The sequence below is a fragment of the Lonchura striata genome, chromosome 3 (assembly GCF_050655825.1).
Source record: "Lonchura striata isolate lonStrDom1 chromosome 3, ASM5065582v1, whole genome shotgun sequence".
Classification (NCBI taxonomy): Eukaryota; Metazoa; Chordata; class Aves; order Passeriformes; family Estrildidae; genus Lonchura; species Lonchura striata.
The window spans coordinates 50,884,981-50,900,125 of record NC_140705.1 but is presented as its reverse complement, the minus strand read 5'-3'; the positions used below and the strand labels follow the sequence as shown (position 1 = coordinate 50,900,125).

The following is a 15,145-nucleotide window of genomic DNA, read 5'->3' as shown; positions in this document are numbered from 1 at the left end:
TTATAACCATAATACTATTTCAGTAAATTTACAATAAAAACTTACCTGAATTAGAAGTTCAAAGAGAGCACTGGTTATATTAGTTATGAACATTTAGAAGGCTAACTCAGAATTTAGAAACACTTGTTAACATTTATTATGAGCTGCAAAGTGCAATAAATTTTGAGTGATATTTGTTCTTTCAACAAATTTAAGAAAATTTGTTGTTTCATTTGTGAGCATGCTAAAACTGATGAAAATTAATTTTGTAATAAACATTTAATTGATATCTTGTGTCAGTTGGAAACCAGCAATCATTCAATCAATCATTTTCCAAGAAGTATTAAATGTTAACCATTTAACACTCTAGCTTGAAGATTAATAAATTATTTTTACAGAACATGCTAAAGAAAAGGAGGGGAAGAATCCTACATCTTTAAAAGAAAAAGGTAAGAATACATAACAAAGTATAGGACTTGCTAAAACCACACAAAGTAGAATGAAGATGCTAATTTTTTAAAAAATTATTAGTCTTTCTCATTATAAATCTTAACCTATCAAAGTTAAATTTGTTAAAATATTCTACAGGATCTACAGCATTAAAAGGTTGGGGGGGAATACACTGAGACAATTAAAGTTCAGAGTTCTCAGAATTAATTACATCAGTATCATAAACCACTCTGTGGAATAGCTAAGTACCTAGCAAAGAAGGTCTGAACACTTACAAATCTTTAACAGGGCCATTTAAGAAAATCTGAACCGAATCATTTCACAAATGTGTGAACAAAATAGGAAGAAAGTAAGGTTTATTAGCATGAGTGGGAAATATGCTTTCTGTTCTCTGTAAAAGTTATAGCTAAAACCCCAGAGATTCATCCAGTCAACCATCTGCAACATGAGAGCGGGTCTAAATCTTTCTTATATTCCTGGTTTTGGGGTTTTTTTTTTGGCAATTTGATCAGAGTAGGTTGTTACCTCAGTTAAATTTTCTTTCATCAATTGTTTTATTGGGTGTTTTTTACACATTTTATTTCTTCCCTCCTTTCAAGAAATAACCTTATTTGGAAGAAGTTACTTGTGAATAAGTCTTATTCGACATCTTCCAAATAAAATGATCTACCGATATATAGTGAAGATAATATTTATTCTAAGTTATAGTCTATAATTATGTCTATAGCTATATATGGATATATTGCAGGTCTGCAATATATAGACTTTAGTCTAAACTATTTCAAGTTACAGTCATTCTATGCAATTTCAAAGAACGAACTGAATGAAGAGATCAATTCAAGCAGTATTGAAAGATGACAAAAACATATACAACAAAGGAGGAATAATTTATTGCTAGACATATTTTCAAAATCCTAGAAGCTATTTTCATTAATTCACTTCTTTGTTCAAAAATCTAAATTAAATTATGGCCATCTGCAAATTCTATGATGCATATATTGTTGCTCTGTGTGTGTTCTACTCCTAATGTACATGTGCCCCATTTACACAAGCTTAGTTATCTGGACTAGAACTGTATATCCAAACTCTATGGGGTCCTGTGGCCCTCTCCAAAGACTGATTATAATCTGTGTCTTCCTGATGATGTTGTGCTGGAAAATTAAAAGAAGCACTTGAGTGACAACTCTGCCCCCTCTATCCCTGCATGGAGCAAGTATATTCAGCCTGCTGCTCCTTTCAAAGGATTACAGGGAGACAGTGAGAGGAGAAAAAAAAGAGAGAAGACTCAAAACTTTTTTCTCTTTGATAAGAGTTTCTTTAGAGCAAATAGATAGTGGTTTGCCAGCACTGAAAAAGTTTCCATTGTGTGTTCTTTGTTGAGAGTGGACACAGCACTGCTTTTTGTCTCCTATGCTCATGTTTAACTTATCAACAATTTCAATTACTAAGTTATTAGTAATTAGTATTTACAGGTCCTTCTAACATGACAAAGGTGGCTAGACTTTCTCCACACAACCTTCAGAATAAAGCAGGTAGGAATTTCTTTTAAACATCAATACAACTGAAAACTTGCTGCTGAACATATCTGTAAAGACACCCCAGGCTCCTGACCCCCTGCAGTAGCACTGATATCCAGCCCAGCTGAGCCTGTCCCTCAGATCCTGAGAGCTCTTGCTGATGCAGCCATCACTGTTTCCCACAATAGGCATCAAACTGGCAAAATTCTGTGCCTGTGCCTAAAAACAAAGATGCTGATTAGTGAGCTATAGAGCTCAGTTCAAAATATATCAGCATCAAAGACTATAGGGACAACTTATAAGCTCTCACAACTCTCTGCTGGGAGAAACTTCTAGTTGTGTATTTTTTTATCGCATTATGGATTACTCTGCTGTATATATATATATATATATATATATATATATATATATATATATAGCATTATTTGTCCCCATTTCAGTCATCATATCTGCCCAAACTGTGGTTCATAAATTAATCAAAGCCTATTTACATGCCATTTCTTCCCCTCCCCATCACCTCTTCAAGCCTCATGAGATGGCCTCCGTAAATGTCATTGGCCAGGTCACTGGGGACTTGTTTTTACTGTTTGTGACTTGGTGTTTTGCAATTTTTTTCTTAAAGTGGATCTTTCTGGAAAATACAAATATATCAAAGGACACAGGAAAGCAAGTATTTTTAAGACTGAATATACTTCTTATTTATGTATCTTGGGAGTTTGTTGCTATTCATGTAAACTAAATAAAGGAACACGTCCAGGTGAAGTGTTAAATGCTCATGGTGATTAATGTGTGTCTGGCACCTTATGCAATAAAATAGGTGTCATCACACTTCATTCCCTTTGAAGGATAGGCTAAGTTTGAATGACAAGGATGATGTCCAGACCAAAAACTTTATTCCAAAGCAAGCTATTTTTCGCAAACTGAAGAATAGTGGTTTTATTTAAAGCAGAAAAAGGAGAAATAAATCCCTGAATTTGGGGTTGTTTCTGGGATACTCCATAGATCATAACCCTACAAAGTTACTTTATCAATTTTATGAGGTGAATAAAATGTCTTCAGTCTTGGAGCCTAATTTTATTGAGAATAGTTAAAGAGAGCACTGGAATAATATGTTTTCCACTTCTTAGTGATAAAGGACATCTCAAGACACTGTCTGAATTTGTAGCTGACTTTTCAGCTCTTCCCTGCAGTAAAGAAGAGTAAAGAAGCCCATTTGTACTCACAAATATATAAACTGATTTTCTGTTGGTGTAAGCATATTTGTAAGCATAACTTGAGGCCAATGAAACTCTAAGTTATAATTTGCCTCGTGGTTTTTGGGTAAGTATCTTACAGAGCTAACCAGAGTAAAAATTCATTCATCCAGAGGTTGTAACAGTGGCACTAAAAGTTCATAATATTTCATATATAACTCCTCAATGGATTTTTGTAAGATATTTGCATTGTGCTGAGGTATTGACATAATTTATCCTGTATAAATAACATAAATTCCTTCTCATCCTGTGTTCCATGATTTATTTTCAAAACAAATTCTTTTTTCTTCTTTGCATTTGACATGTTTTGGGATGTCCTTGAATATTTGCTTATGGCAGCTATGTGTGGGTAATAAACCTATTTGTTTTTACACACAGGTTGATAGGGGAAATAAGTCAGTAGTGTATATTTCTTTCTTGCCATTATGTTATAGTATACTGTCATTAAAGAAACAAATGAGATGATTTGTACTTGCTATGCAATACTTACATTTTCTTTAAAGCAAAAGTAGCATGAAATAGTATCTTACCTGTGGCAATTTTTTTCTTAACTTGTAACATAATTTATTCCCTTAAAAATGGAGTTATATTGTGAGCAGTAGCAGTTCACATTTCTGCCTATTTCCATTTCTTTATCTGTCATCATTGTCATTTGCATGAGAACTATATCTTTGTCTTGAGGATATCACACACTGCTGCTGCTTCATCATTCTATACCATCTTCCTAACCTGACCCAGCTTCACCCCTGAAGCAGAATGTGGAAAGGAAGCATTGAGTCAGATTTATATTGTTTTTTCTCTTCTGGGACCAGAAATAAAGTGGTCAGTTGAGAGCAGAAATTTGAAAAGTCATCAGTGAGTAGCTATTTAAACTTCTGAAAATGAAAACCTGCTTCCTGGAAGAAAAGCAGATCTGGTGATCTCGGTGTCCTTGGCTCAATGGGTGGGAAACGGTGCGCCATGTAAAGTGTCCTGCACTGAAGAGTTGCATCCAAAAGTAGTAAGACTCAAAAGTACTGAACCTTCTTTAGGAGCTGCATATTATAGGAAATCTGAGGGAGATCTGCTACATGGATGGCAAAAAAACCAGCATGAGCATATGGCACAAAACCCACAAGACCAAAGATTTGTGGCTGTGGCTGCAAGAGTGGTTGCTGATCACTGAGATCACCAGTGCCCAGAGTAAAGTGGTCAAATGGGGCAGCTGTTCCCTCAAGACTTTTAATATAGTCAACACAGAGGCTACCTCAAAGTATTTCAGGCTTCACAATGGAAGTTTTCTCTCAGTCCCATGAAGAAGAGTCCACCTGCTGCTGTGAAGATCAGGCTCCTAATTTCATAATCTATCCCATTATCTATCCATAATCTATCCATGGTTTATCCAACAGCTTCAGCCACCCTGAAAGGGATTTTTTTCTTTCACAATTCACACTTAAATCCAGATGGATAAGTGGGATCACTTCCTGGTACCATGGCAGCCAGGAGGATGCTCAGGGTTAAAATTATTTTGTAAAGCATCTTCTTTGAGCTTTTTCTGAGGACTTGGTTTTACTGAAGATTTACTTTCATTTGGAATAAATTACATGTTTTTTTCCTATATGCTTAGATGCTGTATCCTGTCAGATGGAATGCAGCTGGGTCTATTTAGCATTCTTCAGGCTGTGATATTCTCTCATTCAAACCGCCTACATTCAAAATCCTATCAAATTATTTCTTCACTTTGGAAAAAATTATTTTCTCCTAATATCCCTGATAAAAACACTTAAGATGTCAAGAGACTGTTGCTTGAAAAAATATTTAAACATTAGTTATTTACATAATATAGTGTATGCTTTTCCTGTGCTTGCTGACCCTGAATGCATATTCCTCCTGGAAGGACTGAGGCAAAAGATATATTCTTCAGACAGAGTAAGCAAAAATTGTCTTAATGAAGTTTTGGATAAGACCCAAAGAATTCCTAATCCTGTGTCATTGCCTGCATTTCCTCTTTCAAATTTTTCTCTTCTATGTGGTCTCAACAGACAGTTACCAAAAGCAATTTCTATTCTTGCTTTTTCTACTAACGTTACTGCACCTTAAAAATATCAGTCTCTAGAGAGGATATAAAAAGAGGTCAAGATTGCATTTATTTGTGTTCACAATTTTAGTCTTGGTTTTAAAATATTTCTTGACTTTTCTTTTAAATATAGAAGAGTACTCTTGTCTTCTAAGTATCAGAAACATAATTTTCTTCCTACAGATTCCCTGAAAGGAAAAAATCCCAAGAATCCAGAGAGCATAAGAGAAAAAGGTAAGTGAAGAAGTTAAGATATCCAGACCTGAATATCAGAACAATTATTCAGTCTAGAAAGATTTCTTGAGTAGGTATATAGAAGTGTGGAAAACCAAAGCCATCTTGGTTCCTGTTTAGATTATTTTAGCCATTATATTGTTTTCAATAATATTTGTGCTGTACAGATCCCAGTAGGATCCCTAGAATTCACCTGGGCTTCTTTTAAATGTGGATATTTGAATTTACATTTTGGAGGAAATACTATATTTTGGTTTTATTCCAGTTTTGGATGTTAGTCTGTCAAAAATGAGTTGTCTGAATCCCATAGTGAGAACATTACTGAAAGGAACTAGACTACATCTGGTTCATGTGGCTACAGCTCAGGGATGTGGGTGTCTGAGAATGAAACTGCATGAGGCTACTGTCACATCCAGGTGTTTGAAGGTGACTGATATGACAAGATTTTTCCTTAATTTGTTGACAATGTGGGCACATACATCTTTGTCTCTAGTCATTTCAGCTGCAAGACCACTGCTAATTGATCACACAGGTGTTGCCTGATAGCATCTATTTGGAGCAAAGCCTATTTGCTGTAATGAGTTGTGTATCAAACACTCTCTTTCTGGAGAGTACTGAAACAGTTGAAAAATTTAAACAAAAAAGCAAAGGCTATCAGTACTGTGCCTGGCCCTTGAGCTGGAACAGCACAACTGAAGTCCAGATTGTTACAAAGTTCCATTTTTTGGAAGCTGGAGATATTCAATGCAGTCCAGATTACAGCTGCTGAATAGATATAGAACAAAATGGTGCACTTCTGCAAGGAATGAAGCCAGGTGTCCCTTGTGGCTGAGAATTCTCCTCTATTCCATCGCTGTCAGTCCCTGTGTCTCACCTAAGCACCAAAAGAAGATCATAGTTTTCCTTTATTTGTGCTTATCTAACTCCTGAATTTTTGGGGGGCTTTTGGGGGATTTCTTTGTTTGGTTAGTTTGGTTTTTTTTGTCCTTGAGTTCTGCCTTGTCAGTTACTAGACAGGGAGAACTAGAATATCAGGGTTTTTTTCTCATCTCCTTTAATACTTTGTCATATACTGAGGAAAAAAAAAATTAAAGATACAATTAAGTCCCTGGACTATTCATTTTGACATAAAATAGATGAATGTACATTTGAAGGATGAGCACTGTTCTTCTTTTATAGCCAGTGTGCCTGTCATTTTAAAAGGCTTCCTTCACACAGGAAGTGAAATTCTGTTCACAGGCAATACCCATATGGCCACTTCAATATTAAAAGAGTATTGGAGCCCTGAATGAGTAACTGGTCCTTTTGTCACTCTTGAATAAAAAAACTCCCATTTAGCTTTGTCAGCAGCCTCTGGCTTTCAAGAGCAGTATTCCTAATATTTCAATTGTATCAATGTGGATTAATTTTTATTTGGGTTCAGCAAAAGAAAAAATCATTGATGCCAACTGCTCTGTAGAATTTCTTTCTTCTTTTTAAGTAATTCATTGCCTGCATGAGAGAGGGCTCCACAGTTTCCTTAAAATTCAGAGAAACTAATGACATTTTGAAGGCTTATTATTTTGCATATCCAAAACTAGAAATGGATGACCTTGTTTTTTTTGTCCTGTTCTTTATTTCCATGTTTTTAAATCTGTTTAATTATCACATCCCTTTTGCTCTCCACATATCAAATTGTTTGACTTGCTTTCTATTCAAGTGTGATCTTAGTTCCCTAACCTGACTTGTGATAAATGTTAAATGTTTCTTTCTAGAGAGTGGAAAAAGAAAAGATGTGAAGCCTCCAACAGCCTTAAAGGAAAAAGGTAATGTCTTATAATTATGTGGCTGAAAAATAACAAGTGTTCTGCTGGTATCTCAGTGCAGTTTTGAAATATTTTGAATTACAGTCTGCTGGTGAAAAGGGACCAAACCTAGATTCTTCTCATTTCAAAGATTTGATATATTGAAAGGAGCAGTGTCTGACATGATTCAGAAATAATAAAGTTGTGACACTTCTTATTGTGGTGTCCTTTAACTGCTGTCTGACCTGCACAGTCAATATTGCAGTGGGAGTGATAGTCTGTTCTGAGTGAATTAGTAACAGGGCTGCTACTGAATGCACATGACAGGCTGCACAGAAATGAGTGCATGGTTTGACCTGCAGAAACTTTGCCAGCAAATTTAGAGGTAATTGTTTTTTGTTTGCTTTCAGGTTTAGTTTGTGCCTCTTATTGAATTAAATGAAAATTCTAATTCTTAACACATCTCTTTTATGCCTTTGGCTGATCTGGTGCTATGCACATTTGTTACAGTACCAATGTACGTATGTTAATGTTGCTAATTTTATGCATGTTTATGTTGCTAATTTTCTCCTTTCATTTTGGTGTTTGATTACTTTTTCAGACTCTTCAAAACGAAAAGAAATCAAGGCTTCAACTAATCCTAAGGAAAAAGGTAACAATCCCAAGTTGAACTGAGCCTTAACATAAGTTTCAGTTGAGAAAATAAATTCATTGTGCCAGGAGTCACAAATTAAATCCTAGTTTCTTTGATTTGCTATTTCTAAATATCCTTGAATGTCATCCTTTGCTGCTGAACATTCTTTTTACCTGATTGAACAAATGACAGGTGCACATGAGGCTATACAAGCAAGTCATAGCTTTGGTGTTTTATAGACTCTAAAGTCAAATGGAACTAGTTTCTTTTTTCTTGATTTTATCTCATTCTTTCTATTTAAATTAGTCATTTCAGATTGCATTTTACTTCTTCTGTATATTGTTTGATTGCACTTTTCTCTCTCTTCTTATATTGAAATATCAGCACTAGTCATCAAATATAAATCAATTACAATTTATAATACATCTCTAACACTGGGCATATTTGGGCACTGTAATTATAGTTAACCAGCTATGTTCAGGTTTATTTATTCATATTAAACAAATTCAAACAAAACTTAGTTTACTTTTATCCTATTTGCATATGGATTAAATGGCACTTTTTCATTATAAAACAGCTGCTCAAGTTAAATGTGTAAATAATTTAACATGGATAAAAATATGTAATATCTTGTTAGCTAATAACAGTTTGAGTCATGGAAATGTAATAGTCTATCTTAAAATCATCAAGTCAGTTTTGAAAAGTGTTTCAGATAATTGAATAATACTGCTTCCTATCTTTAGAGTTTTCCTAAGGAATAGTAGAAATATTGAGACAATATTTTCTCTGAGAAAGTTATGAAAGACAACATTTACAAGTTTTTAAGTGCAGCTATTTCACCTAGTGTATAGCAGAATAGCAGAAATCAGCTATTTCTTTGCATAGTTGTATCATTTTGAATCAAAGTAAAGGCTTAAGTGCTACCAGAAAAAAGTGCTATTGAGAGTAGCCATGTCAAGAAGGACTTGGGGGTGCTGGTGAATGAGAAGCTGGACATGAGCCATCAATATGCTCTTGCAGGCAAGAGAACCAGTTGTATCCTGGTCTGTATCCAAAGCAGTGTGGCCAGTGGGTCACAGGAGGTAATTCTTTCCCTCTGCTCTGCTCTGGTGAGACCCCACCTGCAGTGCTGCATCCAACTCTCAGGTCCCCAGCACAGGAAAAACATGGACCTGTTGAAATAAATCCAGAGGAAGCCACCAAGATAATTAGAGGGATAGAGCACCTCTCCTGTGAGGAAAAGCTGAATAAATTTGGTTTCTTCATCCTGGAGCAGAGAAGACTTTGGTGTGACCCAGTTGTGGCCTCCAAGTACCTAGCAGGAGTCTTCGAAGGAATGAGACTATTTACAAGAACATAGAGTGACAGGACAAGGGGGGATGGCTTCAAACTGAAAGAGAGTAGTTTTAGATTAGATATGGGGAGAATTTTTTTACTGTGAGGTTGGTGAATAGGTTGCCTAGAGAATTTGTGGATCCACCCCTGGAAGTGTTCAAGGCCAGGTCAAATGGGCCTCTTATTTATGTGGCCTAGTTGAAGATGTCCCTGCTGCCATGGGAGAGGGGTTGGAACTAGGTTATCTTTAAAGTTCCTTCCAACCCAAACCTTTTTATATTTCTATGAAAATGAATTAGGGCTTAAATAGTCTGAAACTCCTTTTAGTAGTCAAAGTAGATGAACCTAAATTGTCAGTTCAAGGTCCAAGGCATTAGAAAAATAGTGACACATTATTGTGCCATTTCATTTAGTTTACTTTAGCCAACAAGGAGCAATAACCCTCCACAGAAAGAGTTGGGAGGTATTGAAAGAAGCCATCCAGAGAAGAGGCGGAGTCATCTTTCCTGGAAGTATTAAAAAATTTATGGATATGGCATTTGAGGACACGGTTTAGCAGTAAAAAATGGTAATGGTACTAGACTACACTTGGACTTGATCTTAAAGGTCTTTTACAACATTAATTTTTTGATTTAATGTGTGGGCATATTTTCATATATTGATTATTGGTTTAATAGAATTTGGTTTATTATTTTAAGCTTGAGGCAAGAAAGGCCTATGGTCTTCCTGTTCTTGAAAAAATGTCCATGAAACATAGGTTAATTAACAGTTAATTAGACCCTTAAGCATTTGACTCTTGACCTTATAATTGAGTTTCTTCTCTAATTCTTCTCATAAATATTTCTGGTTGGAAGATTGATTAATTTAAGTGATAATGAGAATAAAATTCTATTTACTTCAAAAGATCAGGAATTGTAAAGAAGAAATACATGTCTGTAACAGTGTTTTAATTGCAATGCTAATGAATTAGCTTCAGTGAAGTGTAAAACACCCACTCAATTATGCAAAGAATAAGTATTTAAAAAGGACTTCATTTACTCAGTTTGATCAGACAGTGAAAAAACTGGTGAATAACAGCTCCTGTCAGATTCCAAAACTGAATTATTTCAAGAAAGGACATGTTTAATTAAACACTGTAGACTTCCACTGGCTGCACATGAAGCTCAGTATATTTGAAAAGGAAAGTTACTACCCAGAAGTTATTAACTATACTATCTCTCTTTTCTTCAAGTCCTCTTCCTGTAGTAGTAGATAGAACATATGCAAGATTTTTCTTATGGCTTAGCAGTAGAAATTATGAGCTATGTTCAAAAATGAACTTTCATATCAGGCAGATTTTTTCTACATGGCCTAACTTTTTGACCTATAGATTAAAACACCATAAGAAACATAAAAATTGATGTTGTTGTGTTGCCTTACAGTCTTATAGTTTCCTGCTTTTCAAAACACAAGAATGAAGATTTGAATGTTTAGTGTGAATTATGCTGAGTTTAACTCTGTTGAAGTTTAAGGTCACATTAGAGACGCCTATGATTGCTCTGTTAAAGTGTGGGTGAAGTCTGAAGTACAATTGATTGGCTTTATACATACAGCAGGATTTTGGATGAGCAATGGACTCATAGCCCTGGGTTTGCACGGCCTTTACCAGCTTCCCAAGTGAGATGAGCCCCACCCACTTCACATATTTCTACTGGATTGCATACAACCTTGTATGTCATCTGTGGGTGTACTTAATGCCTTGCACAGCTCACTGAGAACAAATGATATCTCACACCTGAAATGGCATTTCTCTTTGATTCTAGCTGACTCTATAAGAACTTAAAATATTTGGATTAGATTCTATCAGACACAAAATTGGTCCAACTGCTTCCTAAGTCTTGTGTATCTTAGGTCTGCCCAGTGAGCAGGACTACAGATCCTTCAAGGCCCTGAAGCAGGACTGCAACAGAAAAGCTGAGTAGGAAAAAAATTGAGTAGGAAAGCTGAGCTTGAATGGGAATATCTCAGGTTGCATAGTCATACATAGTTACACCACTTTTATGTTAACAATAGGATTGAGTAATTTGCTAGTCATCAAAGGTAGTGATACAGCAAATCTTATACAATCTTCCTTTGGAGGCAGTTCAGCTCAGTGGCTGCAGGTTTTTAAAAGTTGTTTCTGTCTTTTCTGTTTCATGTGACAGATATGCTATTTCTTATCTTCTGGGATTCAAACAAGTACAACATTTCCAAAAGCAGATACAACTAACTCAAGTGACACTGAATATGCATGACAAGACATTGACATTTTGTCAGAAGAGTGTAACCCCAATGCATTAAGTGGCTTTAAGCATTCATGTGGGATGCTGTGCATCACTAACCCTCTCTTTCTTAACAATGATAAGTGACATGCCACATACATCAGGCAGACAGTTTGGGAAAAGCTTCTCTGGGGAAAAGTATTCCAGAAATTTTGTGGCCATTGCCCTGTAACCAAGTGTCAGCACGAGGTCACCTTTATGAGCGCTTTTTTTTTTTAGCCAACTAACCATGCATGGGGTGCTTCCTCAGAGGACATCTCAGGTTAAACTAGCCATCCAAAAATGTCTTGAGAAATAGCAGTGTTTGGATTAGCACTTTCTACTTCTGTCAAAATCTGTCAAATCTAGTGTAAATTACAGTAACAGAAGCGGCCTCAGTGTAACCCCTTTGTTAGGATAAATACATTTCTGCAATGTGAAAACTAAATTCACAGAAGTTCAATGTAGAATTATAATATAAAATAGAGAACTAATATGAAAGAACTAATAGAGAACTAAAATGTAAGGTAGATAGATTTGGTATACAAAAATCTCAACATCAGCCTGTTCAAATGACCCATCCATTACAGAGAATCATTGCTTCACACTGTCAGTAAGAAATACTTCAAGAAAATACCAGAGCTTTAAAAGTCAGATTAACATAATGACACATATATAACCAAGACTGAGCCATAACGGCAGATATAAAATTCCCATTTTGAGTCAGCATTTCTCTGTAAATATTCTTCAATAGATGCTAGAAAATAAGAAAGAAAAGAACAGTAGTAAAATACATAATGTGAATGAACACCAAATTAGAAAAGGGAGTTAAAATTTTAATTCCAAAAAGTAGGTTATGTAAAGTATGTTTTATGGCAAACTACAAAGCATGAAGTTGTCCTCATGACTTGATACTTGATTTTTTTTATTGCTTTTCCTTAAGGAAAATGTTCAAGTGGAATAATATTTGCCTGCGTAGGTATGTGGAAATACAATTCTGGTGGTAAAAAGAGGTTTGTAAATGAAAGTATATCTACAGATACTTCAGGTATTTCCTGGAGTTAAGTACTGCTACCTGCTGGTACAACCATAACTCCATAATAACATCCTGAAGAGTCCTCTGGATCACAAAATCACAGACTTATTTATGCTGGAAAAGGCATCCAAGAGTATTGCATCCAACCTTAGACAGAACACTTCATTCTCAACTAGACCATGGCACTAAGTGCTATTTCCAGGTTTTTTTTAACACCTCCAGGAATGGTGACTCCAACACTCTGGGAAGTCCATTCCTGTGCTTAGTAACCTTTCCTGTGAAGAATTTCTCCTGATAACCTCCCCTGGTGCAGTTTGAGGCTATGTCCTCTTGTTCTGGCACTGGTTGCCTGGGAGAAGAGACCAAGCCTCACCTGGCTAGAGCGTCTTTTCAGGCAGTTTCAGGCAGTAGGGAGCACTAGGGTCTCTCCTGAGCCTCCTTTTCTTGCTCTTCTCTGGACACACTCCAGCACTTCAGTGTCCTCCTTGAACTGAAAGGCTCAGAAATGAGTCTATTTTTTTTATTTTTTCATGATTATTCAATAAATCTTGATGCATAATATTATTGTTTCACATATTATTTTAGATCAGAAACAAGGATTCATTCTGAAAGGGATAATCTGCTTCTCAAGGGCTGAGAAAATCAGGCTTATTCTGTTTTATTGCCATTTTTCTCATAGACTTATAGAATAATTTAAATTAGGAGGGGTCATCTAGTTCTACTCACCCTGGCATGGGTGGGGACACATAAAACAAGACCAAGTTTCTTAAAGCCCTACCCAGTCTGACTTCGAACACTTCCAGAAATGGGTCATCTACAATTTCTCTGAGCAACTTATTCCAGAGCCTCATCACCCTCACAGTAAAATAGTCTTCCTAATACCTAATCTAAACCTACTGCCTTTCAGTTAGAAACCCTTTCTCCTTGTTCAGTCGCTACATATTCTTGTAAAGAGTGTTTCTCCATCTTGTATGCTCCTTCAATTATTGGATGCTGGTAGACAGTGTCCCCAGAAAAATTCCCCTCTCCAGGTGAAACAAACCCAACTCTCCCTGCTTGTCCTATATAGCACAGGTGCTCCAGTCTTCTGATCATATTCATGGCTTCCTATAGGTTCACTGGAATTCTTCAAGTCCTTCTCAAGTTGTGGGCCCCAGAACTGACCATAATACTGCAGTTCAGATCTCATCAGAGTAGGATAGAGTCTCCTCCCTCTCCCTGCTGGCCCAACAGCTTCTGATGCAGCCCAGAGCAGGATTTGCTTTCTGGGCTGTGAATGCACATTGCTGGATCATGTCAAACTTCTTGTCTGCCAGCATCCCCTTTGGGGATGTCCTTTGGGACATCTTCTTTGGGCTGTCTCAATCCATTCTCTGCCCAGTCTGTATTTGCTCTTGGGATTGCCCCAGTCCATGTGCGGGATCTTGTGCTTAGCCTTGTTGAACTTCATGAGGTTCACTCAAGTTCTCAAGTGTGTCAGTCTCTCTGGATTTATAGCCCCAATTGCACTGGACCAGGCTCCATACACAGTCAAAGGGAACTTGCTCAGGAATACTACCACACTCTTGCCATTTCTACCAAGTGACTTTAGAGAGAGAGGACTGTGGTGATTTATGGATGGTATTCCTCAATTTAGTGTTTCCACTGGAACACTCCAAACCACGCACTGCTCAGTCACTTTCCCCTCACTCCCCCATTGTGGCAGGCTGAGGAGGATAAGTGGAGGCCCAAAAGGTACAGACTGTGAGTTGAAATAAGAACAATTTGCTGGAAACAGCAGTGAAATAAGACAATGAACAATAGCAATGATATTAATGGCAGAGTGTACAAGAAGAAAAGCAAGTGATTCACATGTGAATGTTCCCTGCAGAAACCCCAATAATTGACATCTCTGTCCACCACCTACCCAACCTGGAATCCATCTCTACCTCCATCCCCAGAAAATGATGTAGTACAGAATTACCTTTGGGTTCTGGCTATGCTCCCTTCTGACTCTTGTAAAAATTAATCCAATCACAGCCAGATCCAGCACATGGTATTAATAATCCATACAGTGTGAATATTGATAATTCAACTCAGAGTTTGTACACTTTCCTTCTAGACTATATCCTTGTCTATTCTCATTAAGGCTTTGCTGGTAATAAAGAGAAAAGCACTGTAAACATTTTGGTGGTTATCGAATAATTTTTTTCTTAGTAGGTCAGCAGCTATGTCTTACAAATTAAGGCAAAATGGATAGGCAGGTTACGAGGGAGTTCAACTGTAACATCTTTGTTGCCCATTAGTGATAAAATGCATTAATATAATTGAATAAGAGGTTATTTCTCCAAAACTGTTCATTAAAATGTGGACCAGAGGAGAAAAAGAGCAGGAAAGGTTTTTCCTGCTACTGAATGCGAATCATTCTAAATAACAGATGTTCCAGCCAATTTAAAGGCTAAATTCTCCTCTCTGATACTCACTATACTGGTTCTTTTAACTGCAGTTTCTTAACATGAGTAAGATTTCTCTTGACAAGAATTAAAGAAATTCTGAACTCAAAATGACTGAAAGAGGGAAATATCTTCTTCTAGGAAGGTCTGAGAGAA

The 15,145-nt window shown here is 36.4% G+C and overlaps 1 protein-coding gene across 32 annotated transcripts in view; it reads left to right on the top strand.

Moving 5' to 3' along the window:
• The window catches only part of TRDN (triadin), a 228,023-nt gene that overhangs the window by 159,176 nt on the left and 53,702 nt on the right, over positions 1–15,145 (top strand). For 27 of the 32 annotated variants that reach the window (XM_085576497.1, XM_085576514.1, XM_085576512.1 and 24 more), the window contains 5 exons: positions 378–428; positions 1,893–1,961; positions 5,439–5,489; positions 7,244–7,294; positions 7,875–7,925. In XM_085576497.1, the coding sequence (XP_085432623.1) occupies positions 378–428; positions 1,893–1,961; positions 5,439–5,489; positions 7,244–7,294; positions 7,875–7,925 (273 nt within the window). The remainder of the gene's footprint in view (positions 1–377; positions 429–1,892; positions 1,962–5,438; positions 5,490–7,243; positions 7,295–7,874; positions 7,926–15,145) is intronic. The other 5 variants (XM_085576510.1, XM_085576509.1, XM_085576519.1 and 2 more) reach the window with 2 other exon arrangements.